Source organism: Oryza glaberrima, chromosome 11 (assembly GCF_000147395.1).
Source record: "Oryza glaberrima chromosome 11, OglaRS2, whole genome shotgun sequence".
Lineage (NCBI taxonomy): Eukaryota > Viridiplantae > Streptophyta > Magnoliopsida > Poales > Poaceae > Oryza > Oryza glaberrima.
The window spans coordinates 18,835,333-18,859,758 of NC_068336.1; the positions used below are offsets into that span (position 1 = coordinate 18,835,333).

General features: G+C 41.7%; 2 protein-coding genes across 2 annotated transcripts; one reads left to right on the forward strand and one right to left on the reverse strand.

Moving 5' to 3' along the window:
- Positions 1 to 12,007: 12,007 nt before the first annotated feature.
- Positions 12,008 to 13,351, reverse strand: LOC127755158 (uncharacterized). Its single transcript, XM_052280802.1, has 3 exons — positions 12,740 to 13,351; positions 12,228 to 12,409; positions 12,008 to 12,119 (listed from the first exon to the last, which is right to left on the reverse strand). Exons 1-3 carry the CDS (start codon positions 13,349 to 13,351, stop codon positions 12,008 to 12,010), a joined length of 906 nt encoding a protein of 301 aa, XP_052136762.1.
- Positions 13,352 to 15,738: 2,387 nt separating this feature from the next.
- LOC127755754 (uncharacterized) lies at positions 15,739 to 17,591 on the forward strand. The gene is made up of 5 exons (XM_052281412.1): positions 15,739 to 15,796; positions 15,878 to 15,964; positions 16,043 to 16,153; positions 16,238 to 17,313; positions 17,388 to 17,591. The coding sequence occupies exons 1-5, from the start codon at positions 15,739 to 15,741 to the stop codon at positions 17,589 to 17,591; spliced, it is 1,536 nt and encodes a 511-aa protein (XP_052137372.1).
- Positions 17,592 to 24,426: the final 6,835 nt, after the last annotated feature.

Sequence of the window (24,426 nt, forward strand, 5' to 3'; positions counted from 1 at the left end):
TTGAAGAAGAGGACAGGACGCGTATAGTATATATAGAAATAAATAAATAAATAAATAAATATATATATATATATATATATATGAGTGCTAACCAAGTTAAAGTTTAACATGTATCTAAATCATCAAAAGTAAAATTTTATTTATGATAAAATCTAAGTGTAATAGTTTTACTCTTAATGACGTGAATAAATCTTCGATATGTATATTTTCCGTTCAATGGTAATTTATACAGGTTTCTGTATTAATTTACACTATACTTCTTTCGTCCCAAAATATAAAAGATCTTAAAAGATGTGATATATCCATCTAAAATTTTTTATATTTAGTACGAAGTGGATAGTATATTTTACCTACGTATGTGGGTCCAAATGGTCCGATCGGTCGGTCCGTCCACGGATCGAGTCAGTCAAACCACCGGGGAGAAGAGACGACGTAATTAATTAATTCTCTTTCGTTAACCTAACCTAGCTAATCCAATCTGATCAATAATAATGTAATGCAATTAACCTGACGTACATAGCTACTGCTCGCTAATTAATTTTGAATATAAATTGTTTTGGTTAGTGTGAGTACGTAAAGGGACGGCTAGCTAGCTTAATTAGCTAGACGTTGGTTTGATCGATGGAAATCAATCAATCAATCAACCCACGAGGCACGCTAGATTTAATTAGTTTTCGATGATCTTATGACAACCGTACCAAGCTAGAGAACACGACGAGATTAGTTAACATGTAGTGATCCTGCCGCTGGTGAGTGTGGATTAGTTGTTAATTAATTAAGGCCTGCAGCTTCTTAAACTTGGGGTGATCAGATTAATCAATTAATTAAGGGTGGTGGTGCAGCAAGTACGACTAACTGTTTGCGTCTAGACCAAGGCTCCTAGTGGCTTAGCATGTGTGTCCGTACGTCCAATAATGCATATACTATATATACTTTGACACTGTGCTAGTATAAGGTATACAGCGATAATATGTTGGTTTTTGTCGTCGATCGTGATCGGACGGTAAATATCATTTTTTTAAGTACTATACACGAATAATAAAATAAACTATACATAGTACGTACTTACTCATCCGTGCATTATACCAAGCCGAATGAATTAATGCGCGCGCCATTTTTTCTGAGCTCCTAAACAGTATGTTTTTTTCAAAAAAAAAAGTATATGTATATATATATATATATGTATGTATGTATGCATGCATGTATGTATGTATGTATATAGGCAGCGTATCATATGCATACAGCTAGGTAGATGCACTCATGCACACACCCATCCTGAGCCTTTGGATCAACATCCTGCGGCCAAGACCTCGAGTGTGGTATTTTTGCAATTAGCCGTCCGTCTCCTCCACTTACTTTTACGAAAGACCCCTCCACAACTCTCTTCTTCTTTCACGCAGTTCATTTTGCAAAAGAAGAAGAAGAAGAAGAAGAAGAAGAAGAAGAAGAAGAAGAGAAGAAAAAAAAATCGCCCATTTCATTCTGGATCTTGCACAAGCACTCCCACCATCAGCGGAGACAAAAATCTCTAGCAACGGCTTGTATTTGTAGGCAGCGAAAATAACATGCTGGCCATCGATGACGACCTCAATCAACGGTTCGCCGGCGGAGACAGCGATCTGGAGCAACGGCGCATCCGGAGAGGCTGCCGCAGTGCTGCTACTCTTGAGTATCGCTGTGGCAGAGATTCTGTTCAAGTTTAGTGGAAAAAAACTTTCTCAACTAGTTGGCATGTAGCTAATGGCTAAATATCTTCTCACTTATCAGTTGGGGATGAACTGATGATTGATAAGCAGCACAACTTACTGGTTCTGAAACTCTACCAAATACAACTAAAAGAACAAATTTCTCTGCGAAAAAAGTGGACTGGCAATTCAGACTTCATTTTAGACAAGCACACAGGTAGCCGAACCCAAAAGATGATAAATCTCAAGCTAAAAAAACCAATAGAACCCCATAAAAGGATACGATCCAATCTTGACAAAATAAAAACATCCAGCTCCAATCTTCACCAGGCACCAGCCGAGCTCAGTTTCCACTCTCCTCACAAACTTTACGACGATGAGAGCAGCGGCAGCCTCTGAAGACGAGCCGTCACTCCAAATCTCTAGCTCCGAAGGCTCGCCGTCACTGTTCCGTCGGCCATGCTGATTGAGGTCGTCGTCTCCGCCGATGCGTTGTAGTTGTCACCTTCGAAGTCCGAATACGGCGCCGCTCAAAATCGTCCTTTCTGCCGATGAAGCCCGATGATGCGCATGCTTTGTGCCCGTTGTGCCAGATCCAGAATGGGATGAGTTTTCTCTTCTTTTTTTTTTTTTTTTTTTTTTGCAAAATGGATTGCGTGAGTGAAGAAGAGAGTTGTGGAGGGGTCTTCCATAAAAATAAGTGGAGGAGTCGGGAGGCTAATTACAAAAATACCACACTCGGGGTCTTGGCCGCAGGATGTTGATCCATATATATAGGTAGTTTAGTTATAAAAATCATCTTTTACCAATACTATATTGTTATATATATATATATAACAATATATATATATATATATATATATATATATATATATTACTCCTATTTTAAATCAACTCTTCAGCTTTATAGTAATTAATTAATTAATTTTCACCTTTGAATAATATATAGTGATCACACAATCATTCAGCTATTCAGAGAAAAAAAACAGGGATATGTTTTCCCACATGACGCCACCGAAATGGATGCAGATCATATTGGTGTCTACTGGATCTATCTGATATTGGGTCTGTTTGGAAGAGTTTTAGATTCTGAGAAGCAGTTATCTGGTAGCCAGTTTATGAGAATCTGGAAAAGCTCTGAAACACAGCTTCTCCAGCTTTTGGCTTCTTAGTTCATTTTTCAGAATTCTCAGAAGATGTGTATAGTTTGGGGCAGCTTTTAGCAGAAGCAGCTTTTGAGAAAAGCTGCAGCTGGGACAAGCTCCCCCAAACAGGGCCATTGATCGAGATGCTCTTTCGCCGCCGCATCAAAGACGTTTTCTCTCGTCAATTTTGTTAGTTTCTTGACGGCAGTGTGTCCGGATTGACAAATGGTCTCGGAGAATCAGATCGATCGAGGAACAGATCAAAAAAGGTTTTCCAAAATGCATATAGATCACAGACAGCTTTGCTTGATTGAGATGGTGACCTATACCTGCATGTTTTTGACGCGACTGAATTGATCATCAGTCGGTCAGGGAGAGGATAAAGTCTGAATTTTGCTCTCTGAATCGGCCGTCAACGCGTATGTTCGTCCAGCTTTGACTCCACAAAGTAGTACTAGTACAATTCCGTGAAAAGGTCGCTAGTAGCTCACATGCTGCCATGCCCACACACAGTGGCTTTCTGCTGCTTTTCTTCGCACGATTCGTCCTTGATTTGATCTTTCTCGATCATCGATCGTCTTCTTCGCCCTCGTCAATTTGTTATCGATCCCAAAATTCAACAAAGAGTTTTGTTTTTCTCTTCGCAAAATTCAAACCCAAGGAATACGTTTTAATTCTCCGGTACACTCTCAGATCGCGACTAGCTACTCATGCATTATGCTAGGCCGGTAAAAGGTAGACTAGAAGGTGGATGTATTCAAAGAGAAACGCAATATATACACATGCAACATGATGCCGACGATTCAATATATAGCTACCCGTGGTTTAGACTTTCACCGTACGTGTCAAGAAAAATGATAACAACATATTTTTGTATCTAGTGTTAATTACAAACCCACATGTCAGTTACGACTTACTATACGTTGCTAACGAGTTCGGGTCTGTACTGTGTTTCGAATTTTTTTTTCTAAATTTTAAGAATTAATAAAATAATAAAACTTATCCTAGTCACGCTCAAAACTTTGCATTTATTGATTTATAATTATTTATCAAAAGAAAACTAAAATTAATATTACATCAAAAGTATGATTTTGTACCCCCCACTAAAACTTGGAATTATAAAATTAATAAAATGGAAGTAACCGAAAATGTGTGACAAATTTATAGTTACTGACAAAAATGTGATATTTATAGGTACTAACATTAAATTTGTAGGTACTGACAAAAATGTGATATATATTTTATTTGTAACCTCTTAATTAAAACAAAGTTTTCATGTTACCAGTATATACTTGCCTTCCTACTTTTACTTGGACCAGGCACTACTACATGAAAGATTTTTCCGTGCGGGTGGAATCGATTTTCGCGTGCGGAGCTTCCACCCGTCTGGAAAGCGGCGCCTACGAAAATCCCGATTTTTTTTTGTGTGGGTGACGCACCTGCACACGAAAATCAATTTTCGCGTGCAGGCACTTAGGCCGTCCGCACGGAAAAAATAAAAAACTAAAAAATAAATCAAAATCCACCCGCAAACCCTAACCTAGCCGCCGTCAACACCAACGCTGCCGCCGCCGTCGCCGCCACCACCATCACCGTTGTCACTACCTTGCCCGAGGCTCGTCGTCATCGTCGCCACCATGCCCGAGGCCCGTCGCCGTCGTCCCCGCGGTCACCGGCGATGGATCCGGCCTCCTCGTGGTGGCAGGGGACGGTTCCGGCCTCCCCGCGGTGGCACACCACAGATCCGGCCTCCCTGCAGTGGCCGGTGACGGATCCAGCATCCCCGCGGTGGCTAGTGACGAATCCGGCCACCACACAGCGGCCGGAGATGGATCCGCTCCGCCGCCACCACCGTAGCCGATGCCACCGCCGCTCCTGCTGATGCCGCCGCCTCCGCAGCCCTAACCGAGGGCGCCGCCGTCGTCGAGGAGGAGAGGGACAGGGAGAGGGTGATGGGAGGATGGGGAGGAGGAGAGGGAGAGGGCAGGATGGGCAGGATGGAGAGGAGGATTAATGGTAGCGCGCACGTGATGGGAGGATGGGGAGGAGGATAAGAGGGAGATGGGAGGATGGGCATCGCGTGGGGTGCGCTATTTTTGTGTGCAAGTAACTTAACAGGCCCGCACGCGAAAATAGGCTTATTTTCGCATGCTGGTCTGTTAAATGACCCGCCCACAAAAATTGATTTTCCTGTGCGGGCGATGGCCCGGCGCCCATCCCTCATTTTCCTGTGCGGTTGTACTTATGGTCTGCCTGGAAACAAAAGGGTCTGATGTCCAGGAAAATCTTTCATGTAGTTGTGAGGGGGCGTCTGAGTGTATAAATACAATACCTCCTAGAGAATACGGGAGAGACCAATACATCATACAAGCCATTACAAGACAACTCTAACCTCGCCAAGTTCATATTTGAGGAAGAAAACTACACTAGCATCGATCATGTGTGAGAGCTACATGCCGCTAGGCCAACATGGTCTAGCTTAGGTCATCCCAAATATTGTACTTTACTGAGATATTGATATATAAAGGTAACACGACTTCGATCAGTCAACAGGAGTAGGGCTATTAACCATCAGTAAGAGGGCCAGAACCTATATAAAATTTCCCGTTTCCCGTTTCTTTTACCTCAATATCACATATGCCCTGCCACTACCAATCACCATACTTTACAAATACCGTGGCAGGTATAGTCCGTCGACACATGTATACACAAAGCATGAGTGTGATGTGGCGTGTGTAATTATAAACGGTACGCTTAATTTTCAAATATTAAAACACCAATATTATTTTTCTCCCAACTAGTTTGTTTTTTCTTCAAAGTAAAGGAGCAAGTAGAAGTAACACAACTCCCTGTACATACATGTACATCCAAAGGCCCACATGGAAAACAATAATTAGGATTCCTTCACAAGGTGGCTGGTCAACCAGGGCACAGCTAGCTATAGCTATAGCAGGCATGGGTGGACAGGTAGTACATATAACAACGCGTGCGTGCACATGTGTGTGTACATTTTGCAAACATGAAATAATGCTGTGGTGTGGAATCTTAGTAATACATGTACACCTTGACCATGGAGTTGTATGATATATATATATGCGTGTAATAGTATATCACTAGGACCATATATATATGTATGTACCCCACTTGCCCCCCTTTGCAAATGCCATGTCCTTCTCCTTCAATTCAATCCCTGCAAAGATATATGGAATCAATCTAGTTGTACATCATCACATTACACATCGCCTGCTGCAGGTCGCCGTCCATGGTTGAAGCACTGTTGATCAACGTACTGGTCCCTGCATGCCACTATCCAGCCCCACTACTCTCTACCAGTACAATGACCAAGAGCAACAGTGTACAATGACCAAGAACAATATATAGTAGTAGTGCCCTTGAGAGAGAGAGAAGAGAAAAGGACAAAGAGATCTAAAGAGAGATCAATGAGAGGTTGGGTCCATCCATGGCGACATGGAGCAATTCTTGTGGGACACAAGTCCTCTACCGTACTACACATGTCACTGACACCTATTATATTATATGTGCAGCACAACAAAGGATTACCATCTATTTTTTAGATTTATGGAAGCTACTTTATTCGTCTAAAATATAGCTGTCTAGCTAGTATAATGAATTTAGAGATAGCGTTTAAAAATATAGCAATCTGGCATTACGAATCTTAACATGCCTTTATCTAGATTCACAAATACTAGGTAACTATATTTTAGGGCGGGTCGATGGAGTTGCTAGGCTGCTAGCTAGCTAGCCGGCCATATATTGCTTTCAGGCGAAAAGCTAAGCTTCAATTCCCTAGCTAACAAGGGAGAGTTAGTGCATGTGTGGTAGCCACTGTGCAGCATTGGTGTCAACCTCGATCTCTCCTTCAACTTGCCATCAATCTTACTTTGAAAAAGAGAGCTGTCTCCATATAGTCCATCTCATATAGATGTTCATTTGTTGCCGGCCTCATGGGAGAATACATGTGGTCACATGCTTGCATGCGTGGATGGACGGTTTGTAGCTAGATTGGTTTGGTTCTGGTCTCTGTCTTAGTAATTGTTTGAATTGAAAGTTCTCTAATAACGACCCATATTTGTGACTGTTGTGAAAGAATCTTGTGGTGGTGATGAGTAACCGGCCACCACCACCATTAGCTCTTTTGTATATATGTATAGACACACTTGCATGTCTTTATTAGTTGAAGAATCTTCCCTAGATAATTGTGTCTTTTTCAAATGTATGGTTCGTAATAAAATTATTCTGAGAATATTGAACTGAAAATTAGATATATTTTTTTACAATTTGGAATTTATGACATACGGCTTATTAGGCATAGTTACAATTCCGAGAGAATCCATTATATGCCACAGACTTTGTCACACATCTACGATTTACCATCGACTTTGTCACATTCTACAATATACCATCGACTTTTACTTAACTTCTACGATTTACCATCGCCGTCCGGTTAGCCTCATTTAGTACTGTACAATTTTGTCCAAATGACCGAAATACCCCTAAAACAAAAACTTCTAAAATTTGGATAAAAAATTCAAAATATCATATTATAAACATAAGATTGTAAACATCCAAAATTTGGCCAACAACTTAAAATCTTATATTTCAGAATTTTTATCCAAATTTTGAATGTTTTTGTCCCAGGGGTATTTTGGTCATTTTGGCAAATTTGTACAGTACTCACGGAGACTAACCGGACGGCGATGGTAAATTGTAGAAGTTAAGCAAAAGTCGATGGCATATTGTAGAACGTGATAAAGTCAGTGGCAAATCATAGACATGTGACAAAGTCAGTGGCATATAATGGATTCTCTCTACAATTCCTGAGTATTTGGCTAGTATATATGGTTAACATATACGGCCCGCCTACTCTCCATTTTCAATACTTCTTCTGGTTCGATTTACTTGTTCTAGAAATCTTATATTAAACTAGAAGGCGTGACAAATTAATTTGCTACCCTCATTAATGATGACATACTAATCATCTTACCCAAGCAAGCATTAAAATTTCTTGAAAGAGTAATAGTACTGATATAGTTGCATTTTACGAAGGGTAGGAAGGGAAAAATATCTTTAAAAGTGATTTAAATGTAGAAATTATTTAAAAAAATTGAATGCTAAAATGATAAGTAAACTGAAACGGAGGAAGTAAGCAAATCACTACTATGAAATTGATTTTTCCGAACGAAACAGCCTTTAGGTCACACGCAGACCATAACTACTCCCGCATTCAAAAAATCGCTCCCTCATACAAAAAGCGTTGTTCAAGGACTACATGCAAAAAATCAATTTTCACATACGGGTCTCTCACCATCCCACCAAATCGAGCTCACCCTTAAATTATCAGGTCACCTCTTTCTCCTCATCCTCATCCTCTCCGCTCTCCACTTCACCTTCTCCACTTCCTCTCCACCTTTTGTCTCCTCCTACTCTCCTATCCGTCAGCAACGGGCGAGCCTGAGTGGCCGGCGCTGGAGTGATCCGGCGGTGGACGGGAGCACGACAGGTGGGCGGGAGCTGCCAACGTCCACTTCTTCTGATGGTGGCGACGGCCGCAGGGCATGGGAGCTGCTAGGGTTTTGGATTTTTTTTTCAGAATTCTTTTCTTTTGCCTATTTTCTTTTTGCTGTCTGATCGCTTAAGCGCCCACAGCAAAAATACAATTTTGTCAAACAGTTGCTCGAACCGCATGCAGAAATACAGATTTTCACAGACACCTAGGTGCAGGCGGGCCACTCATCCATCTAAAAAATCAATCAATTTTTATACAATGAAAAAATCGTTTATGTAGCAGTGTATAATCGATCTTTTAAAAATTGAAGTACTGCATTTGCTAGTGCTTATCCACCCTCTAAGCTAGCTTGGTGGCAAAAAGTCCATTGTGGGTACAATCCAATTCACTTGCACATCTAGATCATGCGAAGGATCAAACTCAATTATTCTAACCTGACCAACTAGACAAAACATTAAAAAAAATGCCGCAGATATCAAAAGGCTCTAAAGTCCTAAAGAAGGCAGATGTAGCCATATGCATATGCATAGAGCAATATGCAAAGCTTCTCTCTTCCTTTAGTTTGTTCTTTCCCTTTGATAGTTTCCATGGGTTCCTTTCACCCCAACTACACGACTTTCTTCAGCCTTGTTAGTACAGAGTGAATCATAAAGCTGAATAATGCAATCCATCAATCAACACACATAAAAGTCATATATCTACACGTTACAGATATGTAGATCCATCACTGCCTTTTTCTTTCTTGTCATCTCATTTTCCAAAGATATCTATGACATTGGGGATAATTGGATGCTTAGGTGCATTGCTGAATGTTAATCTGGCACCGGCCATTCTTTGATTATCTTTTTCCCCCTTTTTTCCTACACATCTTTATCCAGCTGAATGCCTTTGTCTTTCTTCTTTTCCATCCTTTTTGGCGTTTCGTGTTTGATGCATGCTTTGATATATATGAGGCTGTATCTGCCTTTTCTGTGAGACGTGTGAATCCATTGATGAATTAACCATTCTCCGACACGCAATATTCTGTGTGGTGTGACCACCTCTTGCAAATGTCCCTTTCTTTCTCTTGTTCATGATGTTTGATTAATTAATTCTTTAATTAATTAAATCTGGATGCCTGCCTGTGCCTGCTGCTGCGTCCTGTTACTGTCAAAATTAAGCATCTGACCTTCCGTGCGACCTAATTAAATTACAAATGTGTACGTACATGACATGGACAAGCATGTGTGTGTACAATGGACAAGCGTACCCATATATGGTTTGGCAGTTGGTGATGATTACGACTGAGACTCTCCCTATGTGCCCATTAAGTTTGAACCAAGTCTGGTTGTTATCCATGGAAAGAGGTAGTATAGCACATGGAAATGCTGCTTGTTGCCGGCCTTAATAATTGGTCATATGTTAGTACTGATTAGTTGAGTGCTTATTGCATGAGTAATTGGAGTAGATCAGCACTAAACCACCTTTTTCCCCACCACCATGCATGCATCTCCTTCAAAAAAAAAAACATGTTTAGGTTGAGTTGCATACTCAATAGGGCTCATAGACAGTGACGGAGCTAAAAAAAATTCTAGAGTATAGACAAGTCTAACTACATTATAAAAATTTCCACCGTTAATTTTTATAACAATATCAAAATTCTAATATATTTGTCGATGAGCTCGGGTGTAACATTCCAGCCTCTAAATCCATATTAGTCTACTCTACATGTTGATGGGGGCTATCCGGCTAATGTTAACATAGCACCCCGCATATAGTTTCGTATGTTCTTGCTTTGTGTAAAACGATTAATTGATCTAAAGGTGTTACAATTAGAGTGAAGTGAGCATACAAACTGGTCAAAACTTATCTAAAATTTTCATGTGGGTCTATTTCCACCAAACGAACACTTTGATCTATTACCCTATACAACATGCACACAACCCAAACTAGACCACCAACAGGCTGGTGCATTATATTGGGACATCGGCCCGGCGGTTGGTTTAGCCACTGTGCGTATAAAGACTTTTAGAATTGAAATTTCAACAAAGTGCAATTCAAAATTTAGAGTGATACTCTATAATATTCAATATTAAAATAGTTCTAAATAACCACATTAATTAATTATTTGAAAACAAACAATTTCGATAAACCAGGGCCGACCAAAATTAACTATTCTACATAGCTAAGGCAACCACAATTACTTTAACTCCTCTCTCTCACACACACAACACAGGAAGAAACATATACGCTGATCCAGTTTCCAAAAAACCGGCCGTGCTTATTTTACAGATGTTTGATAACTGTTTCCCATAACTAGTACTACTATCTTATGATGATGATTTCACCGAAAACAATGTTATGATTAGTTAACTGTAGGTTATATATCCTCTTTGATGTGACAATAATTCTTTTGAGAAAGTTGAAGTCCATTTCGGTGTGCTTCTCGAAGGGCATAGAATTATAATAAATAACCCAAGAAAAAGGATTGGAGACATACATATTCAACTACATAATGTGTTGACCTTCTAGCTAGCTGCCTCTAGATATAGAGACAACTCTGTCTAGCCAAAAAAAAAAAAAAACAAACAAACAGTAACAAATAAAGCAAACTTGGTCGACACTTCTACTCAACATCATTTCCCACTCTACATATACTAAATTAAACCATCTCACTAACTGGTGTCCAGCTGGTTAAGTTGATGGTCAGTTAATTTTATAGACGTTAATTCAATTCAATAATTAGTCAGCCATTAGAATTAACAGGGGTGTGCAGGTCCCCCATCAACCCACCATCAATTCCAGGCAGCTGGCCACACACACATCCATTTGATCTACTGCAGATGATCGACAAATCGATTGATCTGTGACCACTCTTGATGACATCAAAGTGATCACATTGGCACCTTTTTCGTTGCTTGTCTGGCACAAACCTTGTATCAACATCTACGAAAGAATATCACGTGTGTGGACGTACGGTCCTGTCGATGGTTTGGTCTAAAGAGAAAGTAACCATAAGTCCAGGTAGCTAACCTGGAACAATATGCATATGCATGGTCGATGATGATTCAACTTTTTTGCGGGATTGGGGACTGAATTAATGGGTGAGATTTGTGTGAATCCCACTAGCTACTCTTAGGTTGAAGTAAGCACATTAATTAATAATCCTCGTAGGGAGAAACTTAACGTCCAGGGGTTTTCTAGCTCGCTCTACAAGGTGGTGGGCTAGCCGATACTACTGGACAACCCCACATCTCTCCCGGTTCGCAAACCTTTTTAGTCCTGGGTTGCAAACCGGTAAGAAAAATTCAGGACTAAAGATCGCCATTTTTAGTCCTGGTTGAAATACCCGGGAATAAAGATGGATCTTTAGTCTCTGTTGGAGTCACCAACCGGAAGTAAAAATATAAGCACCACGTGGCGCTTTCTCTTTCTCTTTTCTTTTTTAATTGTTTTTTGCTACTTTCATATTGATTTCGTACCAAACTCAAGAACAAAATCATCCACACAGACAAAATTATTCACAAATTGACATCACAGATTCATTTGCAACTTCATAGAAACATCTAAATATACACAGAATTCACATCCACATTCACAGTTCACATCACAAATATACAAATCCAAAGACATCACAAATCAACAAAATCCTTACGTTCACAGATAATAAATCAACAAAATCCACCACTGCACTGTCGCAGTCGCCTCACACCGCCACTCGCTCCCGCGCCAGCCAAGCTGCCGCCCCCCGCCCACTCCAGCTGGCGCTGCTCGCTACCCCATAGGCCACGCGGGCCAAACCGTAGCCAGCCGCGCAGGGTGCTGCTGCTGCCGCGCGTGGGGCCACCGCCGCCGTCGCCCGTTCTAGCCAGCACGACTCGCTCCCCCGCCGCCCGCGCGTGGGGCCGCCGCTCATTCTTGCGCCAGCCACCGCCGCTGCGGACCGCGTGGGGCCGTCCCCGCCGCCCGCTGTGCGGGGCCGCCGCCGGCACCCGCTCCCACGCCGGCTGTTGGCGCTCGCTCCCACGCGGGCCACCGCGCGTAGGCTGTTGCCCACAAGCCTCCGCCGTTCGCTGCGAGAAAAAAATGAGAGTATAAGAAAGCAACGAGAAAAAAAAGAGAAGGAGAGGATAAGAGAGAAGAGGAAAGGGGATGAGGAGGAGGAGTTTGCATTCCAGAGAATAAGTCCTAGGGATTATATACGACGAGTTGAATTTTAGTCCCAGTTGGTAATATCAACCGGGAGTAAAGATTATTTAGATCTTTAATCCCAGTTGGTACTACAAACCGGGACTAAAGATGATTAAAATTTTTTTAACCGGGACTAAAAACAATCTTTAATCCCGGTTCTTATTAGAAAAATTCGATGGAGCCCACTTGTCATATCTCTCTCTCTCTCTCACCTCTCTCCCTATCCGCCATGGCCAGAAAGGCGAGGTGGGACGGCACCATGGTTCCTCGCTGTGCTCACCTTCTCCACCTCCTGCACCGCCGACCAGTAGGACCACGTTGCCGTCGTTTGGATTGATGGCTCCGAGCTCCTCCGAACCACCACTGAGGAGCCGTGTGCTAAGTGAAGCCAAAGATGATACCGGTGCCCGGAGGCCGCCGAGTTCAGGGAGGATGGGGAGAAGCGGCGGAGCTTGGGGACGAGACGCGCGATGACCGCCTGTCTCGGGGAGGATGGAATGGGCAACGGCAGCGGTCGGGGTGAAGGGCGAGGTCGAGTCATTGAGGGAGTTCGAGATAGCGGTGGGCTTGTCGCCTCCTTCCCGCGAGCTCCATCTCTGTTGCCACTCCAGTTGCCTCCACGCAAGCTCCGCTTCCGCTGACCTCCCCAAACGACGTTCAGCTCCGCCGCTGGACGCCACCTCCAACGCCCTCACTAAGCTCGAGACAGCGGCGGGCTTGTCGCTGCCTCCACACAAGCTTGACATTAGCAAGGATGACACCATCAGCAACATCCTCTTCGTGCTCGGCTTCAATAGAGGTCGCCGCAGCACATAGCGCACCATCGCCGCAATCGCCGCCGTGGACCATGCCAAGCGCCCTCGCCGCCGCTCACCATCGTGGACCGCACCGCGCGCCCTCCCCGTGGTCGCTGCTGTGCTAGGGATTTGGGAAGAAAGAGGAAATTTTTGAGGAGAGAGAGGGAGGGAACAAAAAAAATTCAGGGGAAGAGAGAGAATTTTACCATGCTGGACGGCCACGTGTACATCTCCTAGTCAAAACCGCTCCCAACTCTGCCTAGGGGGGGTCATCTGTTCAGTTTGTATAGTTGGGGTTGTAAAATATCTGATTCTCGAGCTTTACGCACCGGGGGGGGGGGGGCGTATTCGGTCGATCACGATAGTTCATAGGGTAATTCATACTTTCTCCAAAAAAAATAATATCCATCATGTCAACTAAATTAGAATGATAATATAAATTAAGGAGGATATGTAAAATTGGACACCAAGTCTCCATAAGTGCCGATGGTATGTAGATTGATCTCGATAGGTGGTTGGGTGTATGGTGCAGTTGCTATCTAGTAATCGGTAAACTGTCGTGTGCGTAAGCACCGAGAGTATTAATTTGGCTGTTTGAATTAGTATGGTTTTGAGAATTGTTTGGTTGATTAGTTTGTTCTAACTGTTAACTACAACTTAACATATATTTTATCTAATTCATGGGACCGGTACGTGCTTATCATGTGTGGTTGCTTACGTACATTATATTGCCTGACCATACCTTCAATTAATTCCACCAAACATATTGCTGGTTTCACTCAAAGATGAAGACAAACAAGCCAATTAAACCGGCTTCAATTGACGATCGATTGCTTGTGTTTTAGTTAAACTAACTTTTGTCCTCGTTTTTTCCAACCACATGTGCATGCTTACAAGTTAGAAAAAGACGAAACAACTCCAATTTTCATATACATTGCTTTCCCCTGTCTGTATCTCCAAAATGGCGACAGTATTGGTGTCCCTCTCAAGTGATTCCAACCCCCCCCCCCCCCTCCCCCCAATTTTCTTCCATTCTTATCGCCCATACTTCCAAATATTGATTCTAAAAGGTGTCGTTGAAACTTGAAAGCAAACTGCCATCGGAATTTGTTGCTTTCGTATTCACATGATGCATGTTCCTGATCCGAATAATCAGAGGCATCATGCACATGTGTGCGTATATAGTAAATCTATTCTATACCCTTCCCCTAGAATAACTATTCTACCCCCCTCTCCTATGGGTCAAACCCACCTCCTTTACCCTCTCTAGGGCCCAAAACCCCCCTCCCACCTCGGTCAAAGCGTCCTCCCGCCCGTCAAACCCGCCCATTGACTCCCTCCTCCGCCCACCACTTTGCTATCCTCGTCTCGCAGAAACCGCGCAGTAACAGAACGATCATCGTGCAGTAACAAGACAACTTTCTCGCAGTAACAACGTTAAAAAATAGTCATGATGGATCTAGTTTCATTAAGCGTTTTTTTATGAACGTCATACTGCAAACGGATTAGAAAAACAAGATATGGTGTGAGAGATATTGCTGTCTAAAGATTGAGATTTACCTCTTTTTAGTCCTCGTCTCACTGGAACGACGTAGTAGCGCGACAGTCAATGTGTAGTAACACGAGTACTTTCGCAGTAACGACGTTACAAAATAGTCATGATAGATCTAGTTTTGTTAAGTACTTTTTTACGAATGTCATGGTGCAAACGAATTAGAAAAACTAGATATGATGTGAGAGATATTGCTCCCTACAGATTGAGATATAAAAGTTTTTAGATATACACAAGCATTATTACTATAGCACTGTTGTTACTGTTACATGTCAATGTTACTGTAATTTTTAATATGGTGTTACTACAAAAAGTGCAGTAACAAGTTTTAAGTTTTGCAGTAGCAAGTTATAAGTTTTGTATTAACATACTCCCTCCGGGCTGGGTTTATTTGTCGTTTCGGACATGATTTCAAAAACCAAGAAGTCATTAAGGAGGGGTCTTATTTCCTATTTTGTCCCTATTAAATAGGGTTAGGTGTAGCATGCAAACAAGCAACTACTACCCTCTCAGTTGGTTTAGTGCAATCATCTTTGTGTGTTGGGACCTGAGTTCGATTCCTGCTCTAGACACATATTATACCCCTTTGTTTTTTGTCGTGGCCATTATGCATGGCATCATGCATGCATGCATGCAGCCCATGCAACTTCAGTGCAGATAGCGCGCGAGGGCATACGAAAATTAAACCAGGCAATTCTATTCAATCTGTGCTTATGCGCGCGTTTTACCGCCAAAAGTTTTCGTTTCTGCTTATTTGCCGCGCTAATTTGCTGCGCGCTGCGCGTGTATTTATACCGTATACACCCGTACTTGTAGACACACCAAAATGTACGAGTTCACATCAAGTAGGTTGAATAGAGAAATGGATCTGAACATGGAGCCACAGGATGACGACGATTTTGCTGATGAGATGGAATACGGTATGAAGCATTGTCTTTTTTTTTTTCTTTTGGTGCATACCAGCTTCTCTGCCGCGTACCTACATATTCTTGGCACTCTAGGTGATTTAAACTTGGATGATGGACTTGATTTCAATTCAGAAGATTTGATTGATTTCAACTTGGAACCACACACAGAAGATGCTAATGGTAACTAGTCTTTTCTTTCATCTTATATCCGTAGAGTATTCTTCTTTGCATCACACCTACATGTTCTTGTCACTCTAGATGATGTCATTCTGGATGCTGAATCTGATGTCAATTTGGAAGCTGAGATTGAGTTTAACATGGAAGGTGGGATTGATTTGAACTTGGAACCACCCTTGGAAGATGTTGGTGGTAAGTACTGCAATTTTTTTTAAATCATTTTAAATCATAGAGTTTTCTGATTTGTCAATGCTGAAAAAACCTTTTTTTTTTCAGGCAGGAGAGATGTGCCAAATGCAAAACGAAAACAAATATTTAATGCTTTATTAACAAAAAGCAAAAATGGAAAACTAGAGCGCCATGTGACGAGGGAGGTTGCTGAGTTATTCAATGTTCACATTCGATCTGTTCAGCGCATTTGGAAGCAAGGTAAAAGTTATCTTGATCAAGGCATTACGGTTGATGTCAATGTTGATAATAGAAGACGCAATTGCGGCCGTAAGCGAGTTCAAGTAGATTTATCTGTGCTAGATAGCATTCCTTTAAAGGAACGAACAACGCTTCAAGATCTTTGTGCTCGGTTACATTTGAGTAAATACAAGGTGCAAAATATGATAAAAGAAGGTCTCATTAGGCGTCATTCGAATGCTATAAAGTCACACTTGACAGATGCAAACAAGAAAGCTAGGTTGCAATGGTGTGTATCCATGCTTGATCCAGGTAGCATGCCAAATAACCCAATGTTTAAGGACATGTTTGATGTTGTTTTTATTGATGAAAAATGGTTCTATCTTACGAGGAAATCTGAGAGCTATTATTTGCGTAAAAATGAAGTAGAGCCTACACGTACGTGTAGAAGCAAGAACAACATCCCTAAAATCATGTTCTTAACTGCCGTTAGTCGTCCAAGATTTGATGCCAATGGATATTGCACTTTTGATGGAAAGATTGGGTGTTTTCCTCTAGTTACTTATGAACCCGCTAAAAGAAGTAGCGTTAACCGGCCAGCAGGGACAATGGAAATGAAACCTATCGCATCTATTACGAAGGAAGTTATTAGAGATTTCATGATCAACAAGATATTGCCTGCCATTCGAGCTAAGTGGCCACAAGAAGATATGAACAAACCTATCTATATTCAGCAAGACAATGCTCGTCCTCACCTTGGACCAACTGATCAATTGTTTCATGAAGCTTCTCAACAAGATGGATTTGATATTCAACTTATATGTCAACCGCCAAATTCACCGGATTTGAACATATTAGATTTGGGCTTTTTTCGTGCTATACAATCTATTCAGTATAAGAAAGTTACGAAAACACCAGCAGATCTAGTTAAAGCCGTTGAAGAGGTACTGCCTTTTCTCTTTTTTCCATTTAAATTCACAACAATTTGGTTGGAGCTAATGTTGTTCACATGAAACAGGCTTTCCAGGACTACCCGGTTCACAAGTCCAATAGAATTTTCTTGACACTTCAACTTGTTATGAAAGAGATAATGAGAGTACAAGGAGGAAACAACTACAGGATGCCACATATGAAGAAAGGGACCCTTGAAAGACAAGGTTGCCTTCCTTTGCAGATCAGGTGTGAGCCATCAGTGGTAGAAACCGCTATGTCTCAGATCTGAATAGTCTACCAAGATGTCTCAGGTGTGAACAATTAGAATCTCTGCCATGCATGAATATCTAACTTGAATCATTTCTTTTCTTTGGAAAATAAGAAGGTAGAAGAAGCTTCAACATTTCTGTTCTAATCTCATCAAATTCATGATCAGAATGCACCTTTTGCTTATGCAAGTCTCGTTCTTCTTCAATCACCTCATCGTTGTTGTCGCCAGCACCGGTAGTGACACACTCCTCTTTCGCAAAATACCAAGGTAGAAGAAGCTTCCACATTTCTGTTTTAATCTCATCAAATTCGTGATCAGAATGTACCTTTTTGTTTTGTTCAACTTCAACCACCTCGGCAGCCTTGTCATCCATGGAGTCGGCGACCACGACCACTTCCTCGCCGGCCACGTCGTCCATGGAGTCGGCGACCACGTGCACTTCCTCGCCGGCCACGTCGTCCATGGAGTCGGCGACCACGACCACTTCCTCGCCGGCCGCGTCGTCCATGGAGTCGGCGACCACGACCACTTCCTCGCCGGCCACGTCGTCCATGGAGTCGGCGACCACGTGCACTTCCTCGCCGGCCGCGTCGTCCATGGAGTCGGCGACCACGACCACTTCCTCGCCGGCCACGTCGTCCATGGAGTCGGCGACCACGACCACTTCCTCGCCGGCCACGTCGTCCATGGAGTCGGCGACCACGTGCACTTCCTCGCCGGCCGCGTCGTCCATGGAGTCGACGACCACGAGCGGCGCTTCTTCGCCAGCCTCGTCCTCCATGGAGTCGGCAACCACGAGCAGTGCTTCCTCGCCGGCCTCGTCGTCTATGGAGTTGGCAACCACGAGCAGCGCTTCCTCGCCGGCCTCGTCGTCCATGGAGTCGGCAACCACAACCATTTCCTCGCCGGCCGTGTCGTCCATGGAGTCGGCAACCACGAGCAGCACTTCCTCGCCGACCTCGTCGTCCATGGAGTCGGCAACCACGAGCAGCACTTCCTCACCGACCTCGTCGTCCATGGAGTCGGCGACCACGTGCACTTCCTCGCCGGCCACGACGTCGTCGGCGACCACGTGCATGTCCGAGACTACGAGCTCTTCCTCGCTCGCCTCGTCCATGGAGTCGCTGGCCATCGAGTCCTCATCGTCTGCCTCATACATGATGTCAGGAACAGGAACCATGGCTTCTTGTTTGATTTTTGCTCAAAGCCTAGATGTAATCATGTTTAAGTTCTTTTGTGTGCTTGCATGCATGCATGCCACCATTAAAGGAGATGGGAACGAAGCGTTAAAAGGAGTAACGAGGAGATAATCTGGGAACAATAACGCCATTAATGCACAAGGGCAATCTCGTCTCATGCGTGGGAGAAATGCTCCAATGACAATTTTTCTCATCCAGAGCTAAGTGAGCCCAAACGACAAATAAACCCAGCCCGGAGGGAGTATCATTTTACTGTGTTTTTTTTTTATAATGTTACTACCGAATCATAGTAACGAGGTATGATTTCTACAGTAACATAACTAATTTGTTCTCACAAAATTTGGACATACATACAAAGCAAACAAACAATGATCTGTACTCACGTAGTGTCATAAATAAAATTGGTTAGAAGAGTTTGCTATGAAACATGAGATCTTGGGTTCAAGTCTTGGTTTGATATTTTAATTTTTAATTTTCTTTTCCCGGATGAAGCAAATGGAAAAAAAAGAAAAAAAAGAGGGGGCGCCAGGATGGGAGATGGATTGGGAGGAAAGGAGAGAGTGGGAAGGGGTGGAGGGAGGAGGGAGAGAAAAACGGAGGTGGCAGGATAGGAGAGAGAGATCGGGAGGAGGGTGCGCAAGAGGGAGGGGGGCCGCGCGCGGGGGATGGGGTAGGGAGGTGGGGTTCGGTTAGGTAAGATGGAGGAGGGGGTGTAGAATAGTTATTCTAAGGGGGAGGTGTATAATAGAGCTGTCATATATATATATATACATATATATATATATATATATATATATATATATATGGGCTGAGAGGTATGTGATGTCAACCAATGTACTGTACATATATATTGTTGGCAACTTTACATGTGTGGGCACACATGCATGCATACACATAAGATGACGACACTTTAGCAAGGACATTTGTCATAGACCTGCATCCAAGTCGATATACTCCTATATATGTGAAACAGTGAAAGTTAGTGTTATGCTCAAATTCATTCTTTTACGACAGAGCCATATATTACTATATAGCTACTATGTTACTCCTCTCTCTCAAATTATAATAAGACGCTTTAAATTTTTTAAGTCAATTTTTTTAGTTTGATCAGCTTATAGAGAACATAGCAAAATTTTTAACACAAAATAAATATTCTGTCCAAATTTATTCAATATAATGTTACATTTAATAAAACTAATTTTATGTTGTAGTTGTTGTTTAATTTTTCAATAACCTTAGTTAACGTTACAGAAGTTAATTTGATTAGAAAAAAGTCAAAACATATTATAATATATATGAAATGGAGAATTACTCCCTCCATTTCATATATATTATAATACGTTTTGACTTTCAATATATATTATATTTTAATACGTACGTAGTGCTTGCTTAATTTACAAAACTAGCTTAATTAATATATATCCAAGCTAGTCTGGCTTAGCTTTTTACCAAATGTGAGAATTAAATTTGAAAATATATTTTTGTTTTCAATAATTTTGCAAAAATATACCTTCCCCGCACGTTGGATGAGTGGGAACGAGATGGTAACACGGAGCGGTAGCGCGGGAACGCGGTGGCGCGGATTGGCATTGCGGGACCGACTCGGTCACGCAGACTGGAAGCACGGAACCGAGTCGGTCCCACGGCGCGGCTATGCAGGAAGGCTTTGCCCGCCGGACCGGACGGGGATCGGACGGCCAGCAGGCGCGGGACCGAAACAGTCCCGCAGCCCCGATGTGCGGCACCGAGTAGAGGCCGCGTGACTGAAGCGGTCCCGCAGCCCCATTCTGCAGCACCGTGCCTTCCCGCCCCATCGTTGTACTTGATTTGGGAATCGTTACACAAATGGAAAGGAGGGAGCCGGTGGACACGGAAAATAATCTTTGCACTTGATTTGGGAATATGGAATATCGTTACATAAATGGAAAGAAGTGCGCCGGTGTTACACAAATGGAAAGGAGGGAGGGAGCCGGTGAGGCGGGACGGCACGGTACCACAGAATGGGGCTACGGGACCGTCTTGGTCCCGCGCCTCCAAACTGCGTGACCGGCCTCTCCTCGATGCCGCACATCGGGGCTGCAGGACCGTTTTGGTCCCGCACCTGCTGGCACAGCCGCGCCGTAGGACCGACTCGGTTCCGCACTTTCAATCCGCGCGACCAAGTAGGTCCCGCAATGCCAATCCGCGCCACCGCGTTCCCGCGCTGCCGCTCCGCGTTACCATCTTGTTCCCACATATCCAACGTGCGGGGAAGGTATATTTCTGCAAAAAAATTTTCTCCGAGATATATAAATGCAAATTATTGAAAAAAAATATGTTTTCAAATTTAATTCGCAAATGTGACACGAAAAATACCATTAGCATATAATTAATTAAGTATTTGCAATTATAAATTTAAGAAATGGTTTATTTGATTTTTAAATAAATTATTTTTTTAAAGAAAATACATCGTTTTAATAGTTTGGGAACCGCATGCGTAGTAAATGGTAAATGAGTAAGTCGTAAAAGGTAACTGGGCATTCCTTGATTAGTTGACACTTTATTTTTCGTGTCTGTAACTGGATTGTCCTTGACAAAATCGCATCATTGAGAGAACATCGATCATCTAATTAACTTGTTGACAAAGAAAGTTAGCGGCCTTGATCTGACCAGTTAACGCGAATTAGTTCCAATATGAACTATCATGACAATGTGGGCTTTGTGTTAACAAAGCAAAATGGTCCAGAATATGATATCTGTCCCATTAATAGATTCTACATATTTAGCAATTTGCCCTTGAAATTATACACGAAACTACGTACGTACATGCATATGTCAGCATGTGCATCGTAAATTCATAATAGATAGACAGGGTACTTCACACATGGACCTTTAATTTTGTACTGCCACTTGCATTTTCTTTTGGAATGACAACCGGCCGTTGCTAGCGTATTTTATATAAGAAGAAAAAAATGTTGTCTCACTTTAAGAGAAACGAGACCAAACCTTACATACATACGCGGTGAGTTAGAAAAAGGAAAACCAGACAAAAACCACAGCGGCAAAAGAGCAAGACAGCCATGGTCGTCATGCCTCCGGAGTTGCTACCGCTGCGGCCTCTTTTTAGATAGATGGTGAGCCAAAAGTATCTAATAATTGTCGTAATTATATATCCATCGAAAGATGGAATTATATATGTACCAACTTGTTTCTCTATGTATATTACTCCCACAGAAACACGCCTGATTATATATATAGAGACGTGTTCATGCAGCTGATAATGGTCGCCATGTTAACTCAAAAATAAATTAACAAAAAAGTTGCTTTACATATTCATCAAAGTATAGTTAAATTTAAGACTTAATCGAATTAAGTTAATTAGGTTCTGCAAAAAGATACTCCAGATCCATCATTCCACTTACATAATTAATTAACTTATTGTCCTCTTGATGATATATATTCTTCTAAATATACCCTCCGAGAGAAAAACTAAAGTAATGCCATCTAATTCCGTATGTAACTTGACTGGACCAGTAGGATCTAATTAAATAATTGCACGAGGTAGTAGCTAACCCAGCAGCTCGCATTACATCAATTAATCCAATTTAAGGAAACATCAAGGAGATACTTAATTGCTGGCAGGATTTGTTTAACCAGATCGATTAGATTTGGTATGCTCAGACAAATACTTTTGGTTTGGTTGGCTAGTGCCCACCATGCATATGCACATGTTCTTGCTAATTAAATTAAATCCAACTTGTGTTAGATAGCCAGACAGATCATCAGGAGTGGAGGGGATCATCACATATGTAAACAAATGGAATAATATGTCAAAGTACTGATGCTTGCAAGAACACATCATATCTCTTAACCCGTTGGTTGTCTGATCCCACTAGCTTTGAGTATTAAATATATTTCAAGTTATATATGAATCTATAGTTCAACATCAGTAGTAGTAGTACTCTTTATTTTACTTGTTGATCATAAGATAAGTTGTGCAAAATATATGGATAATATATCTGATCTAGGGTCAGCATCGCACTTCTCTAATCAGCACTATATACTCTTGCTTAAACTAAGTTTAGATATAAAGATTAGTATGTGGTAAGATTCAACTCTTCGCTGGCTAGACTTAATTGCTTGACAAAGGGAAATCTAATACAATAATAAAACAAGTCATTGTAGACAATTGCATTGATTAATAAGGCTGGCAATGGACATCTGATCATCTTAAAAATAATCCATTGGCATCTGATTCAACACTGCTAGGGTGGGTGTTTACCTAATTAATTCATAACAGTAATTTAATTTAGTAGCTAGATCCAAATAACGAAAAAGAACAGGCCAGGCATCTAGAGTTATGTGCATCGGCCCATGAACAATGATTCCAGAGTTGATTAATCCAGGAATCAAATTATAGAATCCAAAATATGCCATCTCTGTTTAATTATATTTCTAAATCGAGCTAGCAGGCCATGTCCTGCAGGTATTGACAAATCTCAACATGAATAAAACTTATTGGAAAAGATTGAGATGCATCGATCAGATCTTGCCTTGGACCTAGCGTAACAAGCTAAACACAATTGAAATAAACTCCTCTCCCAGATCTACCAGACCAATTTAAAGCCAAAAGTTATTCAGAAAACGAGAAAAACAAATTGACAGCACGATATATGCTTTGCATCTCAAATTTCAAAATCAAGCCAAAATCGTCCCAATAATAATTGCACGCTTTTATACTATCTTAATAATAATGCAGGTTTGGAACTCCAACTTACCAATTTATTGGTAGAGCTAGCCAAACCTTAGACAAAACTTTGACATTATACCAACGTGCATTTTGGTACTAGAAAATTATATTGGTTTGGAAAACATTGCAATCAATTTAATTAAACACCCCACAAGTACTATTTAAGTACCAAATATTAAGTAGGGCCATTTTTCACTAAACCAAAACCGCCCTTAGATTTTTTTTCTTTTAGATTTTTTTTAAAAAAACGCCCTAGCATCTTATTAGACAAAGCTTTTGCCTTTTCTTAAAAAGAAAAAAAATCCCAGCGTCTCTCTCCACGTGAAGAACAATACAACACACAGACCTGTCATGCAACAACAAAGTAAACTACAAGGTCATTCTACAGTATATGCTTGTACCGCACATATATATTGATGTGATCTGCAATCAGCTGTATGCAAGGGCAGAAAAAGACCACCAAGAAAGGTACATGCAAAACGACATAATTGCATTTGTAGTATATAAGAAAATTCAGATCTTGGTGCTGCTGGGTCGATAGGGATACAGGGATGCACTAGCTGCCATGAAAGTAATTAAGGGAGGTGAGAGTGATATGGAAAAATGAAGCTGTACAACATTGAAAAATGAAGTACAAAAACTATTTGCAGCGCAGCAGACATATCATGTGGCATATATAATGGCATGGCATAGTCTTGTCATGGTGTATCTATACGTGTACATGTACTTCCCACGTCACAAAATATAGCTATCTTTTGAGCTATTACGGATTAACAAAATATAGCTACATTTTGAGCTATGTACTAATATTAATAAAAGTAGGTATAACCCGGTGGATGGTTATGATTGGTCGATATGAGAAAGTATGTGAATAAATTAAATGAGGGATGATTGTAAGACCACTTCCGATGAGACTTTCATTCTT